This window comes from Martes martes (genome assembly GCF_963455335.1).
Source record: "Martes martes genome assembly, chromosome: 3".
Lineage (NCBI taxonomy): Eukaryota > Metazoa > Chordata > Mammalia > Carnivora > Mustelidae > Martes > Martes martes.
The window spans coordinates 134,967,597-134,984,882 of record NC_137890.1 but is presented as its reverse complement, the minus strand read 5'-3'; the positions used below and the strand labels follow the sequence as shown (position 1 = coordinate 134,984,882).

The 17,286-nt window shown below is 33.9% G+C and overlaps 1 protein-coding gene across 1 annotated transcript in view; it reads right to left on the bottom strand.

Annotated features, from left to right (window-relative positions):
- LOC308340393 (sodium channel protein type 3 subunit alpha-like) overlaps positions 1–17,286 on the bottom strand; it is a gene marked incomplete at both ends in the record, with an annotated part of 80,330 nt that overhangs the window by 11,416 nt on the left and 51,628 nt on the right. The window contains 3 exon segments of the mRNA XM_080799559.1: positions 5,408–5,581; positions 6,338–6,492; positions 7,908–8,028. Of these exon segments, the coding sequence (XP_080655685.1) occupies positions 5,408–5,581; positions 6,338–6,492; positions 7,908–8,028 (450 nt within the window).

The window sequence follows — 17,286 nt, the reverse complement described above, 5'->3', positions numbered from 1 at the left end:
GTTCCTTATCTGAACCACGGAACATGGAAAATGGTTTGAGTGACTCTCTTCTCAGTTCTTGCAAGGGCAGTACAAATGCATCTAGGACTTTCCTTGAGGCATAGGGAGGAGTTAATTCATTATATCCATGGGAAGATTTAAAGGCATTGGGACTTAATTTCTTGCAAGAAGGGTCATTGAAAATGAATCTATCTAAATGAATCCTTCCAAGAGTCTTGTGAGGTAGGATGGAAACTAATCTGCCCAAGAACATATGGTTTAAAGGATGACGTAAAAACTAGAACTGAAGCTTTAGAGGCAAATGGAGCCACTCTTCCCTCATTGTTTAATTTAGCATACATCTCAGAGAATTTAACAGAAAAATAAATGACTAGTGGCAGGATAATTTATTGAGCTATTCATTTCTGTCTACTGTTCACTGCCACAGAAGACTGGAAAGATAGGAAAGGTTATTAGAGAATGCGCGGGCTTATATTTTCTGGGCTCCTTTGCCTTGGAAGTATTAACAGCAGCTTTAGGCTTTTCGAGCTTCTTTCTGAATACTTCCCTCATGCTCTCCAAGTCCTTTATTTGAGAACTGGGCATTTAAAGGGAAGTGGCTGCAAATTCCTCACAACCTGAAGTAAGAAAGCTTATGGTTTGAAAAGAAAAGAAAGGCAATGGCTAAAATCAGAGAGTACTGGATGGATAGGAAATTCGGGATTCAAAGGCTGGGAGACACCACTTCCATATAACCACCCCACAGTGGAGTGACTCTGTGAGTTTCTAGAGAATTGGGGTGTTAGTGAATTTCTTTTAATAGACCTTATCCTATTTTGTGTAAGACAAAAATTCATTTATTGAGTTAACTAATGCAAAAAACTTAATATACCTTAAAGACAATTTTGAAGTAAATATTTTTAAAGATTTGCAATGTGCTTAAAATTTGAAGATACCAACACATATTGGTAGTGTGCTTTTTTACTTATTATCTCTGTCTGAGAGTAGCCAAATGACTAGTCTAAGAAAAGGTAACAAGGGGCAAGGCCGTAACTAGAATTTATGTCTTCTGTTTTGTAGCCCAGTGTTTCTTCCACCTCAACAAACATGTCCCCAACCTTTCAATATATAGTATTTTTATCCTCATCTCTTATGTGCTAAACATAAAAGGCACTTGCTAATGTGTGCAAAGTATAACAGAAGCCCTTTGACAAAAACTGAAATTTTAGTATAAATTTATATGAATCTAGGTGCCTCACAATATAGGGAATATATAACTGTCTATGTTAGAAGTTTCAGGGGGATGGCTGTCATCCACACCTTTCTGCATTCCTATGGCAGTGAGACTGAGAAAAAGAAATAATGCAGGAGGGATTTGATGGTTCTGAAGAAGACCGTAGAAGTTCTGTGATTGTTTATTGAACCACATAATATGAATGTATTTCTCTTTAAAATGGCTAAAGATAATTTTTTTAAGTTCAGTATGAGCAAGTTGAAATAAAAATCATACAATTACTTCCATGCATTCCAGTGATACATTTCAATCCAAACACTTGTATAATTTTTGATAGCAAAATCTAGAAGCATTCTCTATAAAGTGGGCTAAAAGAAATGCCCACTACCAACATTCTTTTCTTTTTTTTAACATTTTTTGGAAAAAGAAATGAGGCTGTATGAATTTGAAAAGCAGAATAATTCATTATTTGCAGATATATTGTTGTTGACCTCAAAAAAACAAGGGGAAAAAGTGAAAGACTATTATAAGCAATGTTATAATTATTTTAGGTGCTAACCAATATATTTTCTCATATATTTTTTAAAAAGTTGTGTAGGAGTCTTTTGGAACTGGATAAACTTTAAAATATTAACATGAAAAAGTAAAACTTAAATATTATTATTATTATTATTTAAAGATTTTATTTATTTATTTCTCGGAGAGAGAGAGAGCACAGGCAGGCAGAGTAGCAGGCAGAGGCAGAGGGAGAAGCAGGCTTCCTGCTGAGCAAGGAGCCTGATGTGGGACTCCATCCCAGGATGCTGGGATCATGACCTGAGCCGAAGGCAGCCGCTTAACTGACTGTGCCACCCAGGCATACCAAAGTTTAAGTATTATTTTAAGAATAAGAACAAAGAGGACTGACTGCACCAGATATTAAAAGCAATTATAAATATGCAATAGTTAAAGCTGTCATATTAGTAGACAAAGAAATGAATGAAACAAAATAAAGTCCATATTATACCTGAGACATGCCAAGATTTAGCATGTACATAAGGGTAGCATTTCAAATGAGAGGTGAAAAAAATAAATGAGAAACCATTTTGAAGAAAATAATATTGGATGCTAACCTCACACCTTATACCAAAACAAATTTCAGACTTATAAAAAATGAAAATAACAAAATAAAAATGGATGAAGAAACACAAAACTCAAATTATAAAATTGGGGAAAAACATGGAAAAATGTTTAAATAATTTTCATATGAAAGGGTCTTAAGAAGCATGAACAAACCAAGAAGGGGAAAAAATAAGACTGATTGATTTGACCAAATCAATATGAAACATTTCTTCATGACCAAAAAAAAAAAAAAACCAACCAAACAAACAAACCAAAGCCAAGAAACAAAAACCCAAATAAGAAAAACAATCACATCACATGTGACAAAATAGCTTATTTTTAAATTTTACTTGTTTGCCTCTTTACCGTTTGTTCCTTCCTCCCACAGAGTGTAAGCTCTAACAGGGCTTGGTCTGCTCATGTTCATACCTCCTTTGTTTAAAATAGCATATGGTCCTTTTTAGGTGCTCAACAGATTTATTGAATAAATGAATGAATGTTAAGAGATTGGATAGATAGTCCACCTCATTCTACTTTTAGGTAAGGAATTGAACAGATTATATATATATATATATATTTTTAAAGGTTTTATTTATTTGTTTGACAGACAGAGATCACAAGTAGGCAGAGAGGCAGGCAGAGAGAGGGGAGGAAGCAGGCTTCCTGCGGAGCAGAAAGCCCAATGCAGGGCTCGATCCCAGGACCTTGGGATCATGACCTGAGCCTAAGGCAGAGGCTTTAACCCACTGAGCCACTCAGGTGCCCCCAGATTATATTTTTTAATACAAATAAATTTTTCATGGGTTGAAAGCATATTCCTTCTGGTTTGCAGTACTTCACTTATACCTCAGATTTTTATTTATTTATTTATTTATTTTGGATAGGCTTTCCATAGTTTTTTTAGTTTTTTTACATCAATGTACTTGATGGACTGGTGAAACTCTTTTAAGTATGTTTTTACTTGTACTTTCAAAAACAGTTTTAGCACTCCATTTACTGAGGTTATATTAATCCACATATTTCTGCCCTGGCTTTGTAAAGAAGAATAGACACATTTAAGATAACATAACTTGTCCCAAAGTAGAAGGCTTTAATTACCCACTTTCAGTCCACTAATTGAGATTCACTAAAAGGGAAGTAATTTTTTTTGGCATATTCTTTGAAATTAAATTTATTCATTTAGACATTTTTCAGTAGATACTTAAGTATCTATATTAGGTATCTCTAAGGATACAAACAGGATTAAAAACCCCTGCTCTTGAGAGAGTTTTACATCTTACTCATATTTTCTATATGGGCCAACTATATGAAAGTACTTGAAGTACAATGTAGTATTTCAGTAAATGTGAAATTTTTAGTAAATAATATTTCAGTAAATTTCAGAATTCTCTGGAGAAGTTCTATCACATTTGTAAATGATCTTCAATGCATGACAAAATCTTTCTGAACCAGAGAGGATTCTTAAATGTATTCAGTGTTCCATCATTTCAGGAAAAAGCCGGAGATTACAAATGCTAAATACCAAAGCCAGTCTGAAAATACAGTATTACATTTATAACAGATAAGAAACCCCTTGAGTAAAGAAGAACTGAATTGGGAATTAGGAAATTTGGACACTGATCTCAGCTTTGTTACTAAGTAGTTGTTTGATCTTAGGAAAATTTAAAGGAGGCTTCAGTTTCCTAATGTCTAGAATAAAGCCTAGATATTCTTTGAAGCTCATTCCAGCTGCAGACTATAAGAATATTAAACTTCCCTTTCTGGATAGCTTTTCAGGATAACATTAAAATTCACCTCTATTATCCATTTAAAGCCGACCATGGAAATTGGAAATCATTTCTGGTCTATTAAAGTGACTTGGGAGCAGATTTCTTATCAACTCAAAGGGTTAAACACATTTTGGTTATAGCACTCTAAGTATGTATGTGTGTCAGAAAGGGGAGTAGAATTTAGATAGGCCCGTACTAGTCAAAATGATAAAAAGAATGAATGTACACATACAGCAATTATTGATTCTTATTGGCAAGTATTAGAGCTAAAAATAAAGTGCTTTATGATTGCTAGGGAACAGCTAGAGATAGTGCTTAAAGTACCTTGTTTTGTTGGGAGGCTGTAAAGCCTTGTGCAATGGAATATCCCAAACTACAAAGAACCAGATGACTGTCATTTTGCCCCAGTGCTTCTTCATTGCTTGGAATAAGAAAATAGGCTGCAAGTCAGACAGATCCTATAATTGGTAATGTTTTTATGACTACTCACCCCACGGTAATCAGATTCAAAGCAGGGCTCTTACACCTAACTATTTGCATGGTAAATTTCTGAATAGCTATTGGGGTATCTAACTACTGATTTAAGAATGGAAATGTATTTTATTGTCTCTGTGGGTATGTGGCTGAATAAATACAGTAAATCGGTTGTTTTAACATTATTTAGTAATAATACTCTCGTAAGGGATTAAAATGCAATCTCACAATTCGTGGCCCTAAAGCTTTTTTTTTTTCCTTTTTAAATATATATATTTATTTATTTATTTGAGAGAGAGCGACAGAGTTAGCAAGAGCACAAGTTGGGAGAGGGAGAAGCAGGCTTCCCGCTAAGCAGGAATCTGACTCGGGACTCGATTCCAGGACCCTGGGATCACGACCCGAGCTGAAGGCAGATGCTTAACCAACTGCGCCATCCAGGAGCCCCAAATCTTTCTTAATTTTACCTCCTGGAGTTTTGTGGGTTTTTTTTTTTTTAAGTGTAACTATTAATAAGCTAAGTGCATAGATCTGTCAACAGATTTTTAGCTATTCCCTACCTTGAGGTCCTTAATTTTTGGAAAAAAGAACTGTCTGCTTATGGCATAGAACACTGTGTTTTCCTTACCACTGTCCACAGTTTTTGGAACTCTTCTACCCTTTCCCATGAAACTTTCCTAATTTTTACATTTATTGTGTGTGTGTGTGTGTGTGTGTGTTTAAGTGCAGAGTTGTGTCAGCATTAGTGAAACTAAGTTCTCAAAATCAAGGTTTTAATCATAGGAATATATGAAATGTCAAACTTGCCTCTTTAAAAAGTAATTTCATAAATACCACTGAGGATACTTACATCGACAATCAAGAAATCTAGCCAGCACCAGGCATTGGTGAAATATGTTTGAAATCCATAAGCTACCCATTTGAGGAGCATTTCCAGAATGAATATGTAAGTGAAGACCTTGTCAGCATATTCTAGCATGGTTTTGATGGTCTTTCGCTGTTCAATGTATATATCTTCAAAAGCCTGTGAATCAAGAATGTTTTTATTTTACTTGAAAGGCTGGCCTCCCCCAAGTACTTGATAAAATTGCTTAGTATAATATTGGATACAAAGCAATAATTTGATAAATATTGGCTAATATCTGACAAACATCAGACAAAAGCTAGAGACTAAAACTAACAGAAAATGTTGGCAAGGAAATGTCAATATCTTTACTGATTTAGTATGTTTTTTTTTTTCGTGCCTCTCACCCCCAAATCTCTCTCTCAATTACTGCTGCTATAAAGACATGCTTTTAGAGAAGTAATGTGAACTCAAGAAGTAACTAGAAGTTCTGGTAATGAGGGATAGACTTGGCCTATTCCAACATTACTTTCAATGATTCCCTGACTGATTTGGCTTATTTTGAAAGAGTAAATTAATTATATATAAAGAAAACAAAATACACTTTTAGTCCATAAATGTTAATATAATTATTAGGGCAAACTGGAAGGTATTTGACATGGAAGTTAACATAGTTACAGAATGTCTCTGTAAATGGATGTCTCAGTGAGGAAAACATCTATTAGATAAATACCAGATGAGAAATTCCATTTGGCTGTTCATAGTTTTGATTTATTATGTACTTCATTTTGCATAGTTAAACCCTGAATGCCATGCTTTGCCAGGCATAGATATACCTTCCCTTTTGCTTCTTAAACTCAGTGTCTGTTTGTGGCATTTTCAGAAAATAAGTTATTTCACTAGAACCTGACTCTTATCACTTTGCATTTCACTTACCAAAGCACCACTGCTGAGAAGAATCATAAAGACAATGAAAGTCTCAAACCAGTTGTGTTCAACAATGCTGTAGCAGGTTTTCCGAAGATTCCACCAGACCTTTCCTTTGCCCTCTTCTATACTTACTTGACAGAATGGAAACTTTTTAATACATCCTAAAATATAACATTAAATAGAAGAAGTTAGAAAAAAACATGTTCTGTACAACCTATAGATTCAATAATTGCATACATACTAAGTGCTCACCGCAGTAAGTGTAATCACCATCTGTCACATACAAACTTATTACAGTGTTACCTACTGTATTCTCTTTGCTAAACCTTTCATCTCCAGGACTTGTTTGTCTTGTAACTGGAAGTTTGTACCTATTAATCCCCTTTATCTATTTTGCCCATCACCCTACCCACCTTCTTTGCTTTCCCACCCATCTTCATCTTTTCTAGAAAATATACTTAAATCTTAGATAGGAAAAAGTAAACTTTGTTGCTTTCTTCCATGCCAATCTCAGATCATCATTTACAGGGTAACTGGGTACTTCATTCCTTAGTCATCTCGACATCCTTCCTATACAATGAATCATTCTCAGAGTTATATATTTAGCCAGGCACCTAAAATTCAAGGAATTACTTTATCAAGAGTTGTATGAATATAAATAGTTTCATTTTTAACACTAGTTAGAATCTCTCTTTGCCTCAAGGCCATTGATGGAAATAGGGTCCAAGAATACCTCTCAGGTCTGAGGAAAAGCTGCCTGTTCAAATTGCTTATTAATCTTTTGATGTGATCCTGAATTTTTCACTTCCTTCTTTTCATGCACAGAAAAGCCCCCTGTCTTCTAGGTATCATCCACTGTCAGTTTTCCCAAGCTAATTTATTTTCATCCTCAGTGCTTTTCTTAGTTACACCTATGACTCATCTTGTTAGTCAGTATCGTTGTTCCTTTGTCCTCCCCCTCCTAGTTTTCATATTATTTCTCATTTCCATCCATTCCTTGCTCTAACTCTCTGAGCTACTACTCACTGGATTGAATCCAATCACATTGAATCAGCAAATCTTTATTGATTTGTGTATAAGACTTTGTACTGATCACTATGAGAGCACTGTTTTGCCTGTCAAGGCTCTACAGTACATCTGCATCCCCAAACAGCTCTGATCACAGCACAAATTAACCACATTTGAAACTGTGAAGGATGGTGTGTAATTACTGCAGCATCTATAAATCAAATCACAACACTGCCAATGAGGTCTGAAGGGATTGCAGTCATTATCAATGAGATGACATTCCAGAATGCCATTTATCTCATAGGGTTAGCTTCTCCACATTCTGGAGGGTAAAGAAAACAACAACAAAAAAGACAGGTCAGATCATCTTAATTAATTGTCCAGGCACAGTCACTGCTATAATATAATCTGGAAATATAGATAAATTAACTTTTCAGAAGAAAAGAGAAAAAGCAAAGATAAACATGCCCTTACCATTTCTTTGAAATAGTTCCCTCAAGTGGGGTATTTTTGGTCACTGTAAGAAAAGAGGGGAGATTGAACTTTAATCCTATTAGAGCTTGTTTACCTTCAGTAAAGCAAGCTTCCGGTTTAAGGTCTTCCTCGGGTTCAATTTCAGCTTGTTCGCCTTCTCGGGGTGGAGCAACGTCAACTGTGCTTCCTTCAGATGAGCTGGTTGCATTTAATTTCTAGAAAGAAACCCCATTGCAAATTGTGATTTTTCTCCCTTTTTATTCCGCTAATTTGAAAATTCTTTGTCATAGTGTGAAAAAATGATAGCAATCACATTTGACTCTATTAACATTTCTGATAAATTATGTACTAATAATTTAACATAATTAAAGTCCTGATATTTAAAACAATGTAACTACTGACCTGATTCAGACAGAAAGAGGTTAGACAGCATTCAATGTGGGTGATTTGGAAAGGATGAACTGTACTGGTTAATTTGTTTTATGATATCTATTTGTATATGGATGTCATATGAAATAGTTTAATAAATTAATTCTCAGGCCAAATCAAAAATAGTTTGATAAAAGTTTGATATGCTGACATTCACTACTGATTATGTTAATTAAAATACATCAAATTAAATTGTAATTTCCATTTCTTATGACGGAATTTTTTTTTTTTTTTTAGTTTTATTTTATTTATTTGAGAGAGAGACAGAGTGAGAGAGCATGAGAGGGGAGGTCAGAGGGAGAAGCAGACTCCCCATGGAGCTGGGAGCCCGATGTAGGACTCGATCCTAGGACTCTGGGATCATGACCTGAGCTGAAGGCAGTCGCCCAACCAACTGAGCCACCCAGGTGCCCCGTCTTATGACGGAATTTTTCAGAGCAAAGACCATTACCAGTTGTCTCTAACTACTGTCCGTGTTTCTGTAATTTTAGAAAGGAGGAGCAGCACATTAACATTAGTCACAGTCATTATATTTAAACTTTGAGCTATATTTTTCCTCTGGCTTACATAATCTTCTAACTTTACTAGCAGAAAAATGATGGATCTCTCTCTCTCTCTTTGAACTGCTTAAATGAATTCAATATTGCTGAAGAATTCTAAATGAAATGGAAATTTCTTCATAAATGGCATTGGACAGAATCTGTATAGACCTTTGTTAGGAGCACATTCTGAATTCAACATGTTATCAGGCTGTGAATTTGTCCTTTAAATAAATCGTTGCAGCATGCCACATGGTTAGGAAGAACCACTTTAATGATACAAAAATAAATATATAAGTACTTGGAGATCACTTGGGAAGACATTATGGATTTGCAGTGTTTTATGAAAACGGATGCAAAGACATGACATACAACACAGCCTGGCCAATGTAAAGCTTTTAGGATGAAAAAACAGCACATGGACATGGTAATAGTTTCTAAGCCCCCATTAACTTTAATAGCTAAGTGGTAGGGGTCACTCTGCCCTAGCCTTCTGAAAAAGTTAATGTGTTACTGAAAAATCCCCAAATGACTCCCTACACATTGGTCATATTGGGGAAAATTTGGCTCAAGATTCTTGATTTACTAATATCATAACACAAGTGTAGTTTAATATTTTATAATGTGAACTATTTAGAAAGTATTTTCCAGATAATATTTTCTGTGATGTTACTTTGAAGGTGAGGTTAATCATATCCAACTAAATATATTATGAACATTAAATATATTATGAAAAATAAGTCAAATTGAATTCGATAATAAAATATTTCCTAGTATGGAGTATGCAAATGAGAGAAGCTAGGCCATCATTTTTGGCTGATAGTTCTTAGGATCATTATAGTGCAAGAGTTTTTACCATTAAATTCCTCTACTTTTTTGGAGAGGTGAGAAAGGCCATGACATATTTTCTTCCCCCAGGATTTTTCTGCTTCTTAACCAGAATATCTTTATTCTTTTAAGAAAATCCCAGGGAAGCTACCACTGTATAGAACTGTAATAGCTTCTGATATAACGAAGAAAAAGCAGAATAGCTGTTTGAACTCAACAACTAACTCTCCTTCCCTTCCAATTTCACTGGTGGTTGATGGATTGAACACTATGACATCCGATGAGTGGCAGCAATAATAACCACTGTGTAAATAAATCCAGTAAGAAACCAAATTATTTTGAGGTTAGTTATAAAAAGTTTCATGTTTCTTCTTCCTGTTGGTCAAACCAAGTTGGATAATTTCTTCTGAGCCTAGTCATGGTCCACCTCCTTCATGAAGCCTTTCTTTCTTGCATGATTTCTCCATGCTAAATTTTGTAGAATGTTAGGCCATTATACTTTTTTGTTTGATCAGATATTCTCATAAATATTTATAAATTATGTATGTACATAAAGTTATACATAGATACAAATTATATATTTATTACATAAATGTAAACATATATACCAAAAATACACACATACATATACCAAAAGACCCAAGCATAGAATGGACACTAAATAGTTATATCAAATTTATAGAGAGCCAATAAATGAATGATTGATTGCATTTCTAATTACTTTAATAGAGAGAATTACAGTGTTTATATAGTTTCATCTCTCTACTTTGTTGTATAACTCAATAATGTCCTTGACAGAAGTTTATTTAGTTGTATTAGAAAATACATTTTTAATGAATAAGAATTATTTAGTTAATAATAATTTAGCAAAAAAAACACATGCTATTTCCAAAATGTTTTTCTAAAATACTGGCAGACATTCAATAAAGAAATACAAGGGAAGAAAGTAATCAGTATATGTGTATATATACACAAATACATGTGTATTTTTCCATTTGAAACCTCTAGAAAACATACTGTTCTCATTTTACTGCTGTTAATATAAGGTGAAATGTTCAATTTTTGCATTATAATAGTCTGCCATATAGTCTACAGGTGTCTTATATTTAAATACAAATATTTACATAAAACAAACCCGAATGGCACAACTACTAGTAGCCACTAATCCGAATGACAACTGAATCTACTCTTTATCAAGTACTGACCTCTGGATGTATTTTTGTTATTAGTACTGTCTTTCGACATAAATATTTCTGTGAATGTGGTTTACATGTTTGGATAGAAATACTTTCAATTTTCTAAATAGCTGTGCGAGGTTATGCATTTATATATTGTAAAGATTGTAAAGCAGAGGGTCAGTAGTGAATTCATTTGCCTCTATCTGCATGGTATTATGAGGCATAACTTGTGTTTTGAAAACAGACATCTCTGAACCCTTGCCAAAACTCCACATGTATTCTGCTCTTTCAAATGAGCAGAACCCATTTTACATGGAGAATTTCTTCACTATTATTCAGGAGTTTTTCTGAATATAAGGAGAAGCTTTTTAAACTTACACTTCTTCTTAAGGAAGCTTCTTAAGGAATGTTCAGAGTCTTTTAGACCCTCGTGCACCAGAGCTTAAAAGGTAGTTGGTAGGCAAGGGTTCATTTCACTAAGAAGTGTTTTGTGGGGGGCTCCTTTCCTTATGAAGTTTGACATAAAGTTAATTCTTAACTTGAAGAATCAGGCTTATTCATGTTGTAACCTTCATAGGCCACTTTTTTGGGGGGGAAGGTCATAGGAGAGTGCATACATTTTATTCTATGAAGTTACAAGCATCTTGTGTCAACTGCATAAAATTTCAAAAGTCATGAATTTGTTTACATTTTTATCAAGTAAACCTTAGAGTGTATTCTTATTAATGTATAACAACTTAACAATTATGATACATTGCTTGATATGCTTTAGTCATTGTATACATAAAGAATTTTACAACTGTCTTTTTAAATAATTCATTTCTGCCCTAGAAACTACTTAAGCATTTAAAATCCTATATGTTGATATAATACCGTCTATGTATTCTAAGCAGTTCCTAATTAATTTCAGTACTTTGGCAGAGTGCAGTCTGTGATATATTTTATCATAGCCATACCAAAATGACTTCCGTATTTATTAAAAGCATGTATCTGATTTAAAAGCAAGTGACTGATGATAAACACAAAGAATAACTTACTTTCTTTATATTGCCATAGCTGTGATACTACAACGGTATAAAAAAAAAAAGCAAAGAAAACTGAAATGAAATTTTCCATATTAAGGAACTCAATACTATACTAAATAACTAAATTAATACTTATTCAGAAGTAGTTAGAAAAATATAATTAGTTATATAGACATAACTATAGAAAGCTTCCATATAAAACCATATAGTACAAGCTCAAACTTGTGTTCTTGTACTATTTTCTCCTTACCCCTCCAATATTTTATGGCACTTAAGGTTTGATTCTTCCATCCCTTGTAGAAAGTACTGAGTCTACAGAGGGATGATGGCTTATGCTCTACAAATGCACACTGGAAAGCAGGTTTTAAGATGCAACATTCTCCAGGCCTAATTCAGCCACAGAAAACATGCCTGGCTATAGCAGAAGCCTGGCGCAATACTGTGGAAGCCGCACGCTGATCCAAGAACCATGTTCTCGAGGACATGGTCCCTGAATATGAAGTTTTCGAGAAGATTAACTGCAAATACCATTTGTTAAGAAATGACAGAATCAGCACCCATAAAGGCCACGAGACAATTTTCCCCTCTAATAACATGAACTTACTTAGAAATTCCCCATTGTGATGAATAGTGCTCTTGATTTTTATCCAATTAAATAATGAAATTTAACTTTCAGAGATAGAAGAGAATGTTAGCAACTGGCCTACTTCCACTGAAATGCGCTTACATTTCATTTGTTTTCAATCAGCTATCAAATGTTTGACTCTCACAAATTGCTGTATGATTCAAGAGGCAAAAATAAAAGATTCAGCCATTACAGATTGCCTTTAAAATCTAGCCATTTCTCTCACAACTTCGGAGTTTTGTCTTACAAGTAGAAGAGGAAAATCTTTTGGTCACACATACTATTAGGGCCTTAGTCTGATCTTTTGGATATGCATATCCATATCTTGACTTATAATATTTCACTTAAAGAATAGGTAGATACACCAGGAGGCCATTGGGCTGCTTGTCCAAGGCAGGAAGAACAAGACTAAATCAATAGCTCTCTTTTCTAGACCATTTATTGAATGGTTAAGTGTATAAACCATGTGCATGTGGTTTTTGCCTCAACATATTTTAAATGTGCAATAGCCCTGGTGCTTCTTTAATTTTAAAGCGGCCTTAATAACAACATGATATTTGAAAGTGAAAATAACTGTGTGGTAGTTGAAGAGTAAGGTAAAAGGGCATCAAGAAGCCTAAAGAAAAAGCTGGTTTATCTTGAGAAGATATACAAAAATTTAAATCTAAACTAGTGTTAATTAGGTTTTATTTCAACAGAAGTACATGAAAGCACCAAAACAGTTCTATGAAGGTCAAGATGGGTTTAAAATGGTATTCATATACTCATCTGTGCTTCTGGAAGAGTTGCCTCACATTCAGTTTCGCAAAGAATGTTTGGAAGACGCTGAGAGCAAGATAGAGAAAGCCCAGAGGTACTTCCATTGCTCTCCAGATTCGGAAAACAGAACACAATGCCTTTTCCAGAAGGGCACGTGCTTGGGATCTTAATCAAGTATCTATTTTCAGTTCTATGAAGGCTTTGTAAAGGAGGGAATATTGCTATAAAGTTGATGTAAAAGATAATTTTCCAGTACCATTTAATTCTGTTCTGCTTGTGAAGAAAGAACGAATTAGATTTTTTTCAACTGGCCAGTGTTGGTTTACACTGCAAAATTAAAAGTAATTGCTAAGTAAAAATTGCATAAATCAGGGACCTATATACCTTTTTCTACATTTCATTAATAATTTTATTTCTGAATTTGTTGCATTCTTCAGCTAATTCTCAGTTATCCCTAAGGAAGAAGAGAGAAGGTATGAATTAAACCTAGAGACAACCCCAAACTCTAGTTAGATACTCTTTTTCACCAAAAGTATTGAAATTGCCAATACTCAAGAACTTTATTCTACTTTTGTTTTGTAATTTTCTTTCCAGAACCCACACTTTGGCTGAGATTCCAGTAAGCACTGATATCAATAAGAGAAGGTTGCGCGAAGAGAATAAACTAAAGGCTTAATCCATAAACCTATAGTAATCTTGGGAGATGCCCTTTACTTATCATAAAACCATAATTAATACTAAAAAAACAGGACATTTTCTGTGTCTCTTTTTTAGCTGCTCAGTTTTAGGGAACATTAAGGTAGATTAGGGAAATTTTTTGAAAAATGGGTACACTGGACCAATTACTTAATGATCAAGATGTGAACTACCCATATCATGATGCTTTCCTTCTTTTGATTACTTTGCAGTGAACACTTACGATTTTACAATATGACTTAAAAACTTCCCTAAACTACATGAAATCCAAGATATGTGGTGCCCAAATACATACAGACTATGGCCCTTCATATCCAGAAACTTATGATCACCCTGCTTTTATTTTTTATAGAGCCTTTAAAAAAAAAACATGAAAGCACACGTTTCCGTCTGGAGTAAATGAATTATAAGGGTTGAAAATTATATTCATAAATCTGAATATAATGATCTAAAAATGGCACTATCCAAAAAATCCCATGAGGCTCATTTTGGTAATACAATTTACTTATAAGGGCTGAATCAGCAACAACAAAAAGTTGTGGTCTCATTTTAATGAAATAAAAGCAGAGAAATAAAAAAAATGCATGCTCTCTTAAATTCTTGACTATATTGAACTTTAAACATTCCTATCATGTTTTAAAACAGCTATAAATCCTATAGAGCATGCAATTATTGCTTTTCAGAATTTAAAAGATTAAACTGGAAGACTCATTAGCAGAATCAAATATGATATGGGACTGCCCATCTCTCCTGACCATGCTATGATGTGTCACACAATTCAGCAGAGAGCAGCTGGGCACATCTAGCGCTTCCTTGCCATGGCAGGGGAAGGAACAGCTGAGTAGCATGCAGGCCAGTCAAAATTCACTTCGAAAGTGATTGTACATGTACCACTTGCTTGGGTAACCTGGGTAAAAGTGGTGGCCCGAGCCTCTGGCTGGTTAAAAAACACCAGAGCTGCACTCTTGATGGCTCCAGCTTGATTTTACCCCTGTGAGAAGTAAGAACGGTAAGTAGTGAAGGTCACGGTATGATATTGCTAGATTGTGCTTTGGAATTTAACTTCAGATACGATTCTTAAGAACATTTATTCCATATCCTCATCTAGGAAGACAATGAAACCTTTTAAAAACTAAACTGTAAAAGTTCATAGTTCTATAAATATTCCAAGAAATCATGATTACATGAACTTTAAAAATATGAAAACAAACAAAATTCTACTTTTTATCTTGTCACAAGATTTGTATAATTTCAAGTTTTCCCACAATAAAAAGATCACTATTTTGCATTTCATACCTTTCATTCTCTTACACTTTTTTCATGCCAAGCTTTGTAGTTGTTTTCATACCAGCCTGTTTATGTTAGCGATCCATATATGTGGATATAATGAATATAGATCTATAAACACATATATTATAAAAATAATAACAGCAATTCTTATCTTTATCTCTAACAACTTTTAGGGATCATTTCTTCTTAATTGCACTATAGCTAGATATGCAGTATTATGAAAATGAATGTAAAGAGTAGAGTGACTAGAGTTTTCAAATACTATCTAAGTTAATGATTAACTTACTGTCCCCTAAAACAGATATATTCAAGCTTTTTAAATTACTTATTAATCTTTTAGTGAGAAATGTGTCACTCCGTTTGTTTAGTTTGTATGATTTCTTACTTTGTCAGTAAAAAGAAAGGATACTCTGTGTTCTTCAAACCATAGCTCAATATTCTTTTTCTGTTTATGGTAAAAAAAACTCAGAAGCATGAACCCAAGTGTTGCTTTATGGATATGTTATTTTTTATTTGTGTGTATATGTGTGTGGGCAATAATTATTAAAAAAGAATAACCCAGCCAACATAAATATGCATCTGAAACATGACCTGTGTTCAGTGCCAGCAGTTTTCAGAAGTTCCAGGTTAAAATGAACTTTTCTGGAATTTAAGCCTACTGTATAATGTTAGAAAATGCTGTTTTTTTGCTTTTTATTTTTTAGAAACATTGTATTTTTAATCTTTGTGTGAGCATATATGAGAATTTCCTGTTAACTTTTTTTGTGCTAACTTTAAAAATCATATAAAATTTATTGTTGAATTTATTTCTACCATGTGAAATAATTTGAAATTTTATCTTAGCTTTGTAAAAGTATTTGATTTTATATTTAGTTTGATAAATTTTCACACTATCTATACATTTTAAACAATTTCATTACACTCTGCAATTGGTTTCCATGTATCCAAAATTTAGCTTGGAAGAGGATAAAATGGATTATAAAGAGTCACCTAAAAAGGAATTTTTGTTCAGATGATAAACTGTTTTCTAGACAGTGTGTCTCTGTATACCAAATTTATGATTTTCTAGCCATTAAAAAGACATGGCAATGATGTGGTATTTTTCTAGGCAGTCATTTGAAATATCTGCAGGCATTATAGAGTTTTTTTAAATATTCTGGAAACCAACTTTTTGGTAGAAAGTAATTAAATATTTAATTTCTGTAAATCCAATGTGATAAAACCTGTGATATTAATGTAACAAAATTTCTCTACCTCTTTGGTTTTTCTGCCTCTTCTTGACCCCAGATTGACCCCTAGTCTTGTCCCTAATCTTCCCTTATTTTCTCTTTATAATTACTTCTTTGGTAAATTCGTCTATTTTTAAGGAGTCAGATAATTATCAAATCTGTTTTTAAACTCTGATTTCTCATCCAGCCTTTTACCCCCAACATTCTCACTTCTAATTCAGTATATTCCAATTGACTTCTTCCCTCCTACCACTTACACCTGGTAACCTTCCTAAAAAGGCCATTTCAGAGAGTGAAATTACTGTTTTTTCTAATTTCCTAGTCTTCACTATTTTGTCAGATTGTCAGAATGTCTCAGTGCCCCACATATTACCTTATCTTTGCCCAAAATTTCATCACCTCTTTGCTATCAAATGGTTCTTACCATATTCCTCAAGATAAACCCTTTCATCCCTCACTCTGTTTTACTCATTGATATCAAATAACCTTTGCTAAAACATCACTTTCTTTTTGCCCTTCCCCTGCTTCAGAACAAATAGCTCTGTATTGACTATGCAGGCAATTCTAAATTTTTCTACTTACTTCGGAGACTTTACAATCTGAAAATACCTAATTCACCCAAACAAATTTCTACTGTCTTCTCAACAAATACTTTATTCATGCTGATTGTTCCACTGCTGTACCTCAACACCAAGCTCGTTCTCAACTGTGGCTTTCCTTCGGGAGGGTTTTGCTTTGACTTTTTAATCATACATTTGACCCAAACTTTGAAGCCTATTTCAATTTTATCTCTTCCATTTAGCAACTTGCTATGTTCTTGCTGTTCTTAGTACCTATAATTTTTATATTCAGTCCTGCAGGATAAAACTTTTTAA